Source organism: Brienomyrus brachyistius, chromosome 2 (assembly GCF_023856365.1).
Source record: "Brienomyrus brachyistius isolate T26 chromosome 2, BBRACH_0.4, whole genome shotgun sequence".
Classification (NCBI taxonomy): domain Eukaryota; kingdom Metazoa; phylum Chordata; class Actinopteri; order Osteoglossiformes; family Mormyridae; genus Brienomyrus; species Brienomyrus brachyistius.
The window spans coordinates 44,946,067-44,960,698 of record NC_064534.1 but is presented as its reverse complement, the minus strand read 5'-3'; the positions used below and the strand labels follow the sequence as shown (position 1 = coordinate 44,960,698).

General features: G+C 42.9%; 1 protein-coding gene across 1 annotated transcript in view; it reads left to right on the top strand.

The window, feature by feature from the left end:
• Window positions 1–14,632, top strand: part of tfip11 (tuftelin interacting protein 11) — a 23,406-nt gene extending 8,774 nt beyond the window's left edge. Inside the window, exons 4-14 of the mRNA XM_048978503.1 lie at window positions 206–362; window positions 475–602; window positions 735–890; window positions 1,096–1,287; window positions 2,710–3,024; window positions 3,106–3,212; window positions 9,348–9,516; window positions 9,669–9,912; window positions 11,886–12,028; window positions 13,290–13,455; window positions 14,140–14,632. Of these exons, the coding sequence (XP_048834460.1) occupies window positions 206–362; window positions 475–602; window positions 735–890; window positions 1,096–1,287; window positions 2,710–3,024; window positions 3,106–3,212; window positions 9,348–9,516; window positions 9,669–9,912; window positions 11,886–12,028; window positions 13,290–13,455; window positions 14,140–14,489 (2,127 nt within the window). The 3' untranslated portion in view covers window positions 14,490–14,632. The remainder of the gene's footprint in view (window positions 1–205; window positions 363–474; window positions 603–734; window positions 891–1,095; window positions 1,288–2,709; window positions 3,025–3,105; window positions 3,213–9,347; window positions 9,517–9,668; window positions 9,913–11,885; window positions 12,029–13,289; window positions 13,456–14,139) is intronic.

The window sequence follows — 14,632 nt, the reverse complement described above, 5'->3', positions numbered from 1 at the left end:
TTTTTTCTCAAGATTATGTTTGTGCATTGTTTACTTTTGTTTGTTTTTACTTTGCACTCTGTGAACTGTCTTTGCACCATGTCTGTTTTGCACTGCATGTATGTTTGCCGGTGGTCTACATACTTACGGTTGTATACACATGAATTTCCCTCTGGGATCAGTGAAATCAAATCTGGTTAAATTATTCATGTGATATGTTTTTTAGGGTGGAAACTTCAAGAGCTCCCAGAAGACATTTGCTGGTGGAATCCGGGCTGGACATGACCTAGGAACGTGGGAGAAGCACACTCGTGGGATTGGGCAGAAACTGCTGCAGAAAATGGGTTATGTGCCGGGAAAAGGCTTGGGCAAGAATTCCCAGGGTAGGACTCGTGGGAATCTGTGCTTTCATGGGTTACAGGCATATCATACTGCATCATTAATGTGGCCTCCGTCTAGTTGGGTTGCAAAGCACTTCTGAATGGTGTCCTTCAGGTATTGTGAATCCAATTGAGGCCAAAGTGCGCAAGGGCAAAGGTGCTGTGGGAGCCTATGGAAATGAGAGGACTCAGCAGTCCCTGCAGGATTTCCCCGTCGTGGACTCGGAGGAGGAAGAAGAGAAGGTGAGTACTATCCAGTGAACATGTCCCTGTTTTATATTCCCGTACTGCCACCATGACACAAGCAGTACGTTCAGTTGCTTGGACCATTTCATAAAAGTGGTTTGTCCATCTTGTCATGTAACCATCACACAGGAATTTCAGCGGGAACTGGGCCAGTGGCGCCGAGAGCCAGGTGTAGGGAAGAAGAAGCCAAAGTACTCCTACAAGACCGTGGAGGAGCTGAAAGCACGGGGAAAGGTGGCCGGGAAGAGTCTGAGTGCGCCTGCTGCAGAGCTGGCTCAGGTCAAGGTGGGCATCTGCGTCCGTACACACTCCGCTGTTAATGTCTGCGCACAGATTTTTTCTCTTTAATTTGAAAGGGATTTCCTAGATTGTTTCTCCAGGAAAAAACAGACATTCTCTCTACAGAAATGGCCATGTGCTAGAGTACAGATGCACGGAATGTGTGTGCCAGTGTCTCTGTATAAATGTGCACACTGCATTTCCATTGTAGGTCATTGACATGACTGGTCGGGAGCAGAAGGTATATTACAGCTACAGGCAGATGAGTCAGAAGCACAGTGTGCCAGAGGAGACCCCGCTGAGCATTGGAGCACGGGACCAGAAAGGCTCTAGCTTTGCACTTCCCGAACTGGAGCATAATCTTCAACTGCTGATTGACCTGACAGAACAGGACATCCTGCAGGTTTGCTGTAGTTCCAGCCCAGTTTACCACTCATCTGTGCTTCCTAGCATTAGCCCTTTGTCCCTGTTTGTTTTTCCTGTTGCCCCATATGTGAACAATATGAATATTTACGTCATTTAAACACGACAGTGTCCTGCTTATTTATATTCTGTTTGTAGCACAGAGGAATAGTAATAACCAACAAGAATCTCATCACTGTATAGGACCCACGCATCATATAGCTAGAATTTAGAATTTAGTGATTAATTGTCATTGTTGACACGCCACAGCACACATTGCACAGCAACGAAATGTCCTCTACATTTAACCCATATGTGCCAATGTGACATAGCAGGGGGCAGCTAATTCAGCACCCGGGGATCAGTGCTTGGGGGCGGTACCTTGCTCAGGGTACTTCAGTGGTGCCCTGCAATCTTTCAATTACAAGTGCGCTTCCCTAACCATTAAGCCATCACTGCCCAAAAATGACAGTAAAGATGCTTTGACTCTACTGATTTTTCTATCTAAGCTTTTGTCAGGGGGCAGCATGTGGCTCATTGGGCTAAGCCTATGTGCCTTTAATCAGCACGTCTACGGGTCCTTGAGCACGGCCCTTAGCCCCCAGCTCCCTGTGCGCCCCAATAGGTGGCTGCCCTTCGCAGACGGCTTACTCTACAAAGAGCAAATTATGGGAGGCGTAAAGACAATTCCCCAAGTTGATCAATAAAGCATTGGTTATTATCATCAGCTTCCTCATATATTTACTCGACTATGCTTGGTTTAGTAAACGTTCTTAACCCTCTGGGGTCTAGTGGTAGGGAACACAGTTTCACTGAGTGGGGCATGGTCACACATTTCATTCAATATCATAAACTTAATTCATGGCAAATGCTGTTGACCCCAGAGGGTTAAATACATTCATAAGAACATTAGAATATGAGAACATAAGAAATTTACAAACGAGAGGAGGCCATTCGGCCCATCAAGCTCGTTTGGGGAGAACTTGACTAATAGCTCAGTTGTTAAAATCTTTTCTAGCTCTGATTTAAAGGAACCCAGGATTTTAGCTTGTGCTACACAAGTAGGAAGACTATTTCATTCTCTAACTACACACTGTGTAAAGAAGTGTTTCCTCAAATTCGTTTTAAAATGTTCTCCTGCTACTTTCCACTTATGGCCACGAGTTTCAACTAATATTGAAATAGCCATTTGGCTGAACAGCATTCAGACCTATTAGAATCTTATATACCTGGATCATGTCCGCCCTTAGTCTTCTTTGCTCGAGGCTGAACAGATTCAACTCAGCTAACCTCTCCTCATAAGACAGTCCTCTTGTTCCTCATTATTATGTGCTCATAATGTATTCATTTGTTTGGTTTCGGAGCCCTTCCCCCTCCAACCGCTCACTTCGTCCACTCTCTCTCCTTTCACCTATGATAACAGAGCGCACGGAGACTGCAGCACGAGCGTGATGTGGTCGTGTCCCTGACACACGAGAGCTCGGCCCTGCAAGAGCGGCTGGCTGAGGAGCAGAAGACTCTGGGCCGCTTAGAAACTGTGTTGGACCTGGTGGAGCGTTTCGAGGCTTCTGATGGTGAAGGGGGCTCCCCGCTCACCCTGAAGGAATGTGCCAGTATCTTTGAGACGCTGCAGTCTGAGTACTACCAGGAATATAAGATTCTGGGTCTGGGGGACCTCGCCGTGTCAGTGGTGCACCCTCTGCTCAGGGAGAAGCTCCGCAGCTGGGATCCCCTGAAGGTTATTTGTCGGCCCCTACTGGACGTCTTTGATACACCTGCCGTGTACATCGTTCCTACGTAACACTCACTCTCTCCACAGGACAGCACATATGGCCTGGAAGAGGTGGGACAGTGGAGAGCCATTCTGGAGTCCCGGCAGATTCACCACAATGCCCCTGATAGCTCACAGATGGACCCATATCACAGGTCAGTATGGTCCTGTCAGTAATGTCAACTCCGTGGTGATATTACACTTTTTATGTTTTGCGTTTCATTTTGGAGCTTAATTAGTGATGTCAGATTAGTATAAAATGAATATTATATGGACTCTGGGCTATTACTGCCTTTCTTAGAACTACTGTGTTTAAAGGCTATTCTGTGTAGGGTTGCAACTGTTGATTATGTTTACAGTTCACTATCGATTTATTTTTATCGATTAGTAATTGAGTAATTGGGTTAAATATGTATTTTGTTAGTGTTAAAATAAATTAAAGAACTTATGCCAACCAGATCTTTGAATGGGCAAGTAGTGATTTTCATGTCATGCTGCTGTGCATTAACTTGTTTATACTGCTAAGGTGAACGATTACTGAAAAGTTTGAAATATAAAAAGTTACCACATAGATGCCACATTAGTGTGTTCAAAATGCTGTCAGTAAAAATCCTTGCCTGCTTAGGTGAACATGGCTGAGCAATCATAATGTTGCCCATAAGAGATTGTGGTTTGCTGAAAAAGAGAGAATTTAATTACGTTTGTTTAGTCTTTCTGATTAGGGAAAATTGTCTGTGGTCAGGTTATAATCAGGTCAGTTAAAGCCTATAACATTTTTAGAAAGTCAGATTAAAACATGCCAAAATCTTCATTTTATTGCATATCTTCACTGTCTACACAGCAGTATGTACAAAAATCACATTATCAAAATATTTTTTTTAAATAATGGCAATACACATTATTCCCATTTCTAGGTAGGGCAGTTAGCTGTTGGCGTGAGCTGCTAGCATAGTTGGGTTCCCCAGTTTATGGAGGCAGTGGTGGCTTAATGGTTTGGGAAGTGCACTTGTAAAGTTTAAAAATATCAAAAGTTTGGGAGGGTTTCAAGTCATACTCGTATAATGCGAGTTTGGTTTAACACTGTTTGTATTCTACAATCCATCCATCCATTTTCCAAACCGCTTATCCTACTGGGTTGCGGGGGGTCCGGAGCCTATCCCGGAAGCAATGGGCACGAGGCAGGGAACAACCCAGGATGGGGGGCCAGCCCATCGCAGGGCACACTCACACACCATTCACTCTCACACGCACACCTACGGGCAATTTAGCAAGTCCTATTAACCTCAGCATGTTTTTGGACTGTGGGGGGAAACCGGAGAACCCGGAGGAAAACCCACGATGACATGGGGAGAACATGCAAACTCCACACACATGTGACCCAGGTGGAGACTTGAACTCGGGTCCCAGAGGTGTGAGGCAACAGTGCTAACCAATGCACCACCATATTCTACAATATTTTCTTTTAATCTCAAATTGAAATTAAGGCTGTCAATATCGATTATATCAATGATTGAGTAATCTGATTTAATGTGACTTCATCAAGTCACAGTTTATAAAATATATACATTGCAAATGGTGCAAAGTAGCAGCCAACCTGCCATTGTAGAGTGCATACTCAGTCACACATTTAGTCAATTTAGGCACTGTAATTCACTTAAGTTGCATGTTTTTGGACAGTGTAAGGAAACCAGAGGATCTGCCAAAAAGCCACACACACACACAGGGTGAACATACAGACTCCACAAACACAAAGCGGCGGTGATCGGCAACAGTGTAACCACTATGCCACTGTGACGGCTTGCACCGATGTTAATATCAACCTGGCATTTAATGACATGCAATTGTCACATCACAAGAACTATGACGGTTTGCTGGGTTCAAATTGGGAGTTTCGCAAAAAACATTTTCATTAGTTAAAGGGAACAAAACTTGGCAAGCTTTGTGATTTTAATGATTCCCTTTCAACATTATCTAGTTTAAATTCAAATTTACCACCGCTGATTATGCATGAGCTCTGCATGCACATGGATTAAAGTTTTCCTTCGCTATGATGGATTTCCGTCAACTGAGTGCACTAAAGGTTAATAATGAAATTGATGCAGATCCGAAGGAAAAAAAATGGGGGGGGGGGGGAGGGGATAAGAGCTTTGACAGAGAAAGTTCTGGAAAGGCTGTGTTTTTCTTTGGTTTAATTACGATTTAATTATTCTTCCTAAAAATATAAATAAACATTATGATTTCGGCAGTTCGCTTAAACATTGACGGCTGCGGAGTAGCCTACAGGCTGCAAGCAATTTCCAGACGCTTGTTTAAGATGCCAGACTTCATTAACAAGAAAACTATTCCCCAGCATTTAGTGCCACATCAGTCTCAAAGGCTTTTAATGTCCCAAAACAAAGACGAGGTCTTAAAAAGGGTGAATGGCACTGACTTCTTGTTGCCTAACAATAATAATAATAATAATAATAGGGCATAATAATAGGCTAGTAATATATTTTACAGTTTTCAAAAAAGATCGGAGTAGAACGTATTTATGTTTGTAAGTCAGCGCTGTGTAACTCACAACACCACAAGTCTAACAAGCAAATACTGCAAAGTGAACTTTATCCAGTATCTTTCAGCCTTACTGTAAGCACACAATATGTTTACAAAAATGAATTTTATATGGTTATTATGCACCGTGTTATGTAAGATGATGTGGCAAAGAGACAGGGCTATTTTGCAAAATGATTTAAGTCAAAGTGATGATAAAAACAGGCTAGGCTACTCCGAGAGGCTAAATGGCACATATCAATGGCTAACCTTCATTATGGGGTGAGTCAGTCAAACCTAAATGTCGTCTTTTAAGATCTACTGTATTTGCATTGCAGTTATGCTGTGGTGATATTTAAGTTCTGCTTTGCAATACTAACAGATAACTGCATTTTTATTAATCTTAATGTGAAGCACTTCCACACAAATGATGTTTTCACTCTTTGTTTGGAATCTCTGTGTACCATCTTCCTTCCGCCATGTTGGTGAGTAATCAATTAGGAAAATTTAAATAGATGCATTTTGACAATTGAGTAATCATAATGATTGTAGTTGAAATTCTCCCAAACTTTAGGCATTTTCTGCCACTTGTCTCTTCTTTTCACTCATCTCTGTTTTTGTTTTCCTCCATTTGTCCAGCATGTAGACACAACAACACACATTGGTGTTTCAGTTAGTATCATCCATGCATTGCTACAGTCTGTGCATAACACTTTGTGGATTATAAGGCAAATAACTGAGCCGGAGAATTTGCCTCGAGGAATTTTATGAATCAAGTTATAGAGTTATCATTTCAGCTCTAATCCTATGTCACATTCTGCTACCATGTGTGAATATGGAATGTTTTGGCTGAGGGTATTTACCCTGTGTCTGACTTGTGAGCTCGTGCAATGTCCATAATGTAATCCTAGGGTCATTCCATCTTAACCAATTTCTGAACAAATTCTGGCAAACTTGGGATGACTCGACTTACCATGGGAAACGATTACCCACAATCCCACAGCGAGAGAGAGAGAAGAATCCTAGGCTCAGTTGAGATCACGTGACGCCCAGCAGACAAAGCGCATACGTAATACTCGTATTGCAAGACCTTGGTAGTTTATCAAGTTAAAATTTCTTAAATTTCTGCTCTTCTTGCAAAACACTCGCAGACCAAGTTACTCACAGTCTGAGGTTTGACTGTACTGTGCTATCATAGTGTATTATACAGAATACTTTATTTCTTGTTTTACTATCCTGATCTTGTTGTATGTGTTCTTCCATACAGATTAAAGCTTGTGTCACTTAGTTTGTCCACGCACCTATTAATTTAAATAATATATATATATATATATATATATATATATATATATATATATATATATATATATATTTGTGGCGTAATTGGTCAACCGGAAAAAGCCCAATGGTAACAAGCTGAAAGGAGCCATATCGCCACCTATTGTTGCAGAATCAGGCATCTTTTTATAAACTGCTGAAAACAAAATAAGTAATTATCGCACATTGATTGATCACATATGGCTGATACCTGATCCTTCGAATAGGTCTGGATCGGTGCTGATACAGATCTGAATATTGGATCAGTGCATCTCCATAAAATTCCCATTTCTGTACAAACCTTAGTTTTGGGTTCACGGTTTGGTGCACCGTTTGTTACAGCAGGGAAAACTGAAATTGGTTTGGAATTAATATTAAAACTGTAATTAGGAAAACTTGTAAACCAAAGGTGATGTGTCTGAATTACAACAGAGACACTCATTTGCATGTTGTAAAAATAAATATGTACTATATATGAAAATTCACAGACAAGACTGCTTCATAACAATCATAATCTGCTAAATCCTGCCTAAATCCCATGTTCGCTACTACAGAGTTTGGTCACATACCTGTAGTGATTAAACACTCTTACAACTGTAGTTTATCCCAGTCTGAATTTCCTGGCAAAAGCACCTTGAATGTCTTGATTCAGTCGTACACCCAATGTGGATGATGTCATCTCAAATGTGTTAGCATTTTGGATGTGTTTTCAGCAGCATATCGGAGTTTGGTATACCACACCACAGTCTTATCAACCACTCTCTCCAGTGCTGGTGTAATCTATTGGGAAACCAAAATGTTCCCAAACTTCCAGTTATGGCTGACTGTATCCTGCCAGTTATGGCTGCCATCCGGTTTCGATGGTTTCAGCTGGGGATCAGGGCTGGTGTGGTGCTGAGGTGTAGCCTGCTGCATGGTGGCACTTAGGTCCCAGTTTGAGTCAGCCAGGTAGGCGCGTAGAACATCTTGTCTCCCCAGCAAGATGTCCATCTACTGTGAGTGCTGTGCAAAGTGGAGGGAGAACCTCCAAATTCTTCCCAGTTGATTCTGGGGTTTGCCAGGAGTGTGTTCTTGCTCCAACTCTGTTCAATGCTTATATGGACTGGGTGTTGGGCAAGGTTGTGGGGTCCAGCAGCTGTGGGGCATCCCTTGGTGAAGAAAGATTTACTGATCTTGACTTTGATAACGATGCTGTGATCTTTGTGGAGTCAATGGAGGTTCTGATCCGTGCTCTTGAGAGACTGAGTGAGTGAGGAATCTGAGCAAGGAGTGTTTGGGATTGGGGTGTCCTGGATAAAGACCAAGATCCAGGCATTTAATGACTACAGTAGTGTGTCGGTCTGCAGGGCGAGTGTCAACCTTATCGAGAGATTTACTTACCTCAGCAGCGACATTCATGTCTCTGGTGACTCTTCCTATGAAATCAGCAGATGGATTGGAAGAGCATGGGGGGTCATGAGGTCACTGGAAAGAGGTGTGTGGCGCTCCCGATGTCTTTGCAAGATGACGATGGTCCAAGTGTTTTAGAGTCCTCGTTCTCCCTGTCTTGCTGTATGGCTGTGAGACATGGACACTATACAGTGAGCTGAGATGAAGACTGGACTCCTTCGGTACTGTGTTTCTTTGGAGAATCCTTGGGTGATGCTGGTTTGACTTTGTGTCGAATAAGCAGTTGCTAAAGGAGTTCCGAATGAGACACATTACCTGCATTGTGAGGGAACATTAGTTATGGCACTACGGCTATGTGGCACATTTCCCTTTGGGTGATCTGGCTTGCAGGATCCTCATTGCTGAGGACCAGAGGGGCTGGACCAGGCCAAGAGGAGGCCCATGTAACAACTGGCTGTGGCAGATGGCCGGCCATTTGCAGGGTGTGGGACTGGACCATGTGTCTGCCTAGGGGATTGCCAGCCAGGATCCCAAGGAGTTTCACCATGTGGTGGGTGTGGCATTGCGCTGCATCAGCGGGTGCTCCCCAACCTGACCTGACCTGTAACCAGTATTAGCCATAATCAGCTCAAAGCCACAAATGGCGTAATGTTTTTCTACTTGTGAATTAGGTTCCACCCACGTCAGTGCATCCATGTGTTTCTTTGCATGTTCCAAAAATGAAAATGCTGTACAGAATGGCCCACAAAGAATACGTATTCCGTTATAACCCAAGAGCGTGTCACCATCTGAAGGCAGACTTAGCCTTTTAGGGATTCAGGTATGCATGCAGTTACTGGCTTTGTGTTTAGTAGTCTCTATCCTCCAGTTGCTGCTTTGCTATCTTAGGTTATATGCTGTGTGCATTATATAGTCTTTATGTTATATGATGTGTGTTATGGTGTGTACTATATTCTGTTTGTGTACTATATGCTGTGTGTGTACTATATGCTGTGTGTGTACTATATGCTGTGTGTGTACTATATGCTGTGTGTGCCTCCACGCCCTGGCAGATTGTTGTGGGAGGTCTGGGTCCCTGTGATGAGGAGCACTGTGTCCAGTTGGCAGCCGCGCATCGTGGACGCCATGGTGGACTGCGTGGAGAGCTGGTCGCCTCTGCTGCCGCTTTGGATCCTGGACCATGTACTGGAGCAGCTCATCTTTCCGCGTTTGCAGAGAGAGGTGAGCGCTCTTTGTGTTATATGATGTGTGTGTTATGGTGTGTACTGCACGCTGTGTGTGTACCATGCACTTTGCGTGTTTTCGTGCCCTCCATTCCACATACTGTGGGTACTCCATGCTGTCCTCTGCTCACAGTGATGCATTTGCTGCAGGTGGAAGCCTGGAACCCCCTGACAGACACGGTGCCCATCCATTCCTGGCTACACCCCTGGCTGCCACTGCTGCAGGTCCGGCTCGAGCCGCTGTACCCCCCCATCCGCAGCAAGCTGGCCCATGCCCTGCAGCGCTGGCACCCCAGCGACGGCTCTGCTCGCCTCATCCTGCAGCCTTGGAGGGATGTGTTCACCCCCGGGGCTTGGGAGGCCTTCATGCTCAAGAACATCGTGCCAAAGCTGGGTAAGGCCTTTACCTTTATGGTGTTACAGCCCTGGAAATATATGGTTTTAACAATGGTGATGCTTTGCTTGCTAAGACGATACCTCCAAACCATTTCACGGATCTTTTTCAAACTTTGTGAGAGTTGTGGGAATTGTGTTTAATTGTCACATTTTTTGGAGAAGTGGGGAGAGTGTGTAAGGTAGGTTTTTAATCATAATATATTCTTTATACCGAGGTATTTTTGTACATCTAAATTTTTTGTGGACCAATACCCAGCCCACCCCCTTCCCACTATGCCAGATTTATCATGAGTGAATTCAGTCACTTGAATAATATCATTTAACCATAGTCCAAGTCATTGGTGATGTATGAAAGAACAGGCGCAGATCTGGGGAACCTAATTAAGACACACAATGTGCTCCAGGATGACCAGATAAATAGCCGAACTCTGCACTCGAAGCCCAGACTTCAGTGTTGCCTGTGACAAACCAATATATTCATTAATAATAACCCACCATTGTCACCACTATTGTTCTCTTTTACGTTTTTCTCTCCCTGTCTGAGTAACTGACTTATGACGACTTATAAATAATAAACGTGATTTTGACCACAATGTCAAGGAAATTTAGAAAAATAAAAAATAAGCTTTTACGTGATTTACAAGTACTAATATAAAGTTTGCGCAAATATGTATTTTTGATCAATTATTCAAGCAAATTATTTAAAGGTTTGAACCCACCTTGTCCCAGGGCCCAGGGACAGCTGACCCCATTGTGTGTTTGAGTTGCAATGTATTGCACAAAAAAACAATAATGTAACACTATGTAAATTAAAAGGCAAATTCTTAAACTACCTGATGATATTGCAAATAATTCAGCTAATAAATGTAGTTCTGTACAACCCAGAGTATTTGCTCACTCTAACATCTGGCAATGTTGTCATGTTTTTTTTCTGCAAGAACACAAATAATCAAAACATTAACTAAATTTAAAATTTATATGAGTGCTCCAAATACTAAATTGAAAGCACAAAATAAGTTAACGTGCATTTTAGAGATTACGTTAACTGGATTTAGTATTTCTTTATTAAACTAAATTGCGCTCACAATTTAATACAGTGTTTCTCAAAGTGTGTGGCACGCCCCCCATGACACTGAGTGGTGTGCGAAGCACAACAAATCCATGGTTGAGAGTATGCTAGAAAGTGTAGCAGAACCAGAACATGTGAGCGGAGCGATGAGAAGTTCCGCTCATTGCACACGGACCGGTACGCTCTTCCCACTCCCACCCTACAGAACTCTCCATTTATTATCTCTCGCTGCTTCAGTCAATTTTCACCCTGCTTCAATGAAATCGCTCACTGCTTGCTCCAAAAAAGACAATATACACGGAATTTTAATTTGACCTTAACCTGTACTATTGATTCTGTTATTGAATATCTGAAATGATTCACAGTTTTAGGATGACTAAATGTTTTTCCCTGTATTTTTCCCAATCTATTTGTACAATCAGTCACACGACAGGTCTTTGCCATTTTAGAGGCGTTTTTGCGGCATTCGAGCTGAATATTAGCACTGCCACTCTGTTTTCTTGCTAATCCTTGGGTGAGTGCAGTGACTTCCGCCTAGTCACATCATGCACATATGCTTTGCTGTTCAAAGAGCATTAAGAACATCAGATAAAAGGGTGATTATCTGGGATTATTCAATATAATATAATTATATATTATATATATTCAAACTATAAATTAATATTAATATTATATATATTCATATATAATATTAATATTATATGCACACATTTATTAAACTTACTTGATACAGGGTTGCGGCTGAGCTGGCATGGGTTTGCTTTACAAAAAAGGTTGAGAACACTGATATACAGAATATGATCTGGTCTCTGGCCCCTGCGGTGTTATTTATAGTTATCAGATATATTGCTGTATGCCATTCTCGCTGCTCTTACTGAAAGTGCTCTGCCCTGTCTCTGCAGCACTCTGTCTGGGCGAACTGGTGGTGAACCCGCACCAGCAGCACATGGATCCCTTTCACTGGGTCATGGACTGGGAGGGCATGCTCTCGCTCTCCAGCCTCGTGGGGCTTCTTGACAAGAACTTCTTCCCCAAGTGGCTGCAAGTAAATGAGTGACAAACTGAGGGTTTAAATCTGACTTAAGGCAGGAATGTAATTAATTTGGTTAGATTTGTATTACATTTATGTGGTGCAGATTAACATTTTTTGTATCCTAGCTTTGGTTAATACCTTTTATATCCTGATTGATTACTGGTAAATTTATATAGTATAAACTGCTAATCAGCAGTATCTGTAGCAGGATGTGATCTGCCTAACCGGTACACAAACCATAGCCAGACATGTCTTCATCTTCTTCCTCTTTAATTCCACTTAGTACTTGTCTGAGAACAGTTTAAAAAGCTGCCAGGTCTTCTGTCAGAGGAGTGTACTATAAAGAAAGTGGGATTATCAAGGTTTCTTGAGGCTGACTTCCCGGTTTTGGGTAGTATGAATTATATCTCATTTTTAAACAGGGTATATTGGCATAATAATTTACGCTGCACACCTAACCTGCTCAGAGTATGTTTGAGTAAGTCTTTTGGATTGAAACATGTATAAGTCCTGCCCTTCACAAAAACATATATACAAACCACTGTTTCCCCATGAATGTAGCCTAAGTAAGAGCTGCCCTTTGACTCAATAGTAGTGATTGTCTGATGCCACAGAATTTCTTTTCGATCTGATTCCAAATAATACCTGTCGGTATCCTGATACTGATGTTCAGCGCGGGCCCCTTTGCAGCTGCTTGCCAGGGGCTCATCAAATTTGCTGGGGGTGCAGGAATGCTTATGATAAAGTTTTCTGAGTGGGTATTACCCACCAATCAAGGAGCGGCTCATTCCATTCTTAGTTTGTATTGCCAACATCACCCCTTTTTTGTGAACATGCGCAGACTGATTAAGAAACCTCTAGTCAACTTACCAAGTTAACCACTGCTACTGCTAAAAATTTAGCAGTTCTGTCTTGGTATGTAAAACTCGCTTTGTAGTACACCCCACCAGACAGGAAGTGTTACCTCGCAGCCTCTGTAGCATAACATCAGGTTTCACCAGTCATTTATCTTCATGCTTTCCAGAATAACATCATTTCAGAGTGGGCCAAGGCACTTTATTATCTCAAGAAAAATATTAACATGCTGTTATGCACATTAAATACTATATATGCATTATTTACCAAGATATACAACCGGACCTAGAGAAAACAGTCATACAAAGAGTAAACCATATAGTGATGTGTGTAGACCTTGATAGCATATGAGCGTTTAGTTAAAAGGTGCCTTTTGAAGATAGATATACATACCAATACAATTCATGTTCCTCATCAGGTTCTGTGCTCCTGGCTGAGCAACAGCCCAAATTACGAGGAGATCACCAAGTGGTACCTGGGCTGGAAGTCCATGTTCTCCGATGCTGTGCTGGCCCACCCGCTGGTCAAGGAGAAGTTCAATGAGGCACTGGACATCATGAACCGTGCCGTATCCTCTGGAATAGGTCAGCTATTAGCCTGCCCTGTCACCTGAAATCAAAATGCACTCTAGTTTAAATGCAGTCAGCACAGTCCCCATGTTCAAGGAATCCTCTCATATTCCTATTAAAAATGGTACCACATTGCTTACCTTTATAAAACATGTACATTTGTTATTGACACACTGTGGCCTCAAATCATCTGTGCACCAGTGACAAACTGGTGATATCAGTTACTCCTCTCTTCCCTTAAGTTTATTTTGTACATAGAGCTCTTCCTCACAAAGCACCTCCAGATTGCTTAACATAGCATGTAGCAGCAACATTGCAAGAGATGACTGTTAACGGGGGTGGGCTTCTTGTTTCTGGGTCCCACTTAAAAAGTCATTTTGGCACTGCTGGCCCCCTCCAATGTTTCAGAAATGAAATGAATAGCTAATGAGTAGAATCGGGAGATCATGGGTAGTTTGCTGGTGAGCAAATCATGCTGCTTCAGCATCTCCTAAATAAGGAACATGATTATCTAATATTCAGTAACTGTGTATGGATCGAGTGGAGGTAGTGACCATTACTTATTATTGAGCATTGCTTGAAGAATCCAGCCGATCATGTTAGACACTTGAACAGATGGAGTCTCAGATGTATCACATGTATCACATGTCAGTGACCATTTCCCTTCTACTCTTTTCTCTCCTAACCCCCTTGTGACAGGTGGGTACCTCCAGCCAGGTGCCCGGGAGAACATTGCCTACCTGACGCATACGGAGAGGCGGAAAGACTTCCAGTATGAGGCGCTGCAGGAGAGGCGCGAGGCGGAGAGTGTAGCCCAGCGTGCCATCGGGGCAGCCGGCCTGCCCACCAACTTCAAGGATTTGGTCCAGGCCAAGGCTGAGGAGAACAACATAGTGTTTATGCCACTGGTGGCCAAGCGGCACGAAGGCAAGCAGCTGTACACGTTTGGCCGCATCGTCATCTACATTGACCGCGGTGTGGTGTTTGTGCAGGGGGAGAAGACCTGGGTCCCCACCTCCCTGCAGAGCCTCATCGATAAGGCCAAGTAACGTGCCGGGGGACCGGCCATGGACAGACTGACCTGCAGCACAGTAGCTGTCGGCTCCCTGCTTGCTTTACCCTGCCTGTTTTTTTATTATTTGTTTAATTATGTCCCCTCTATCCCAAGTAATAAATGTTTTGAAATGAGGAA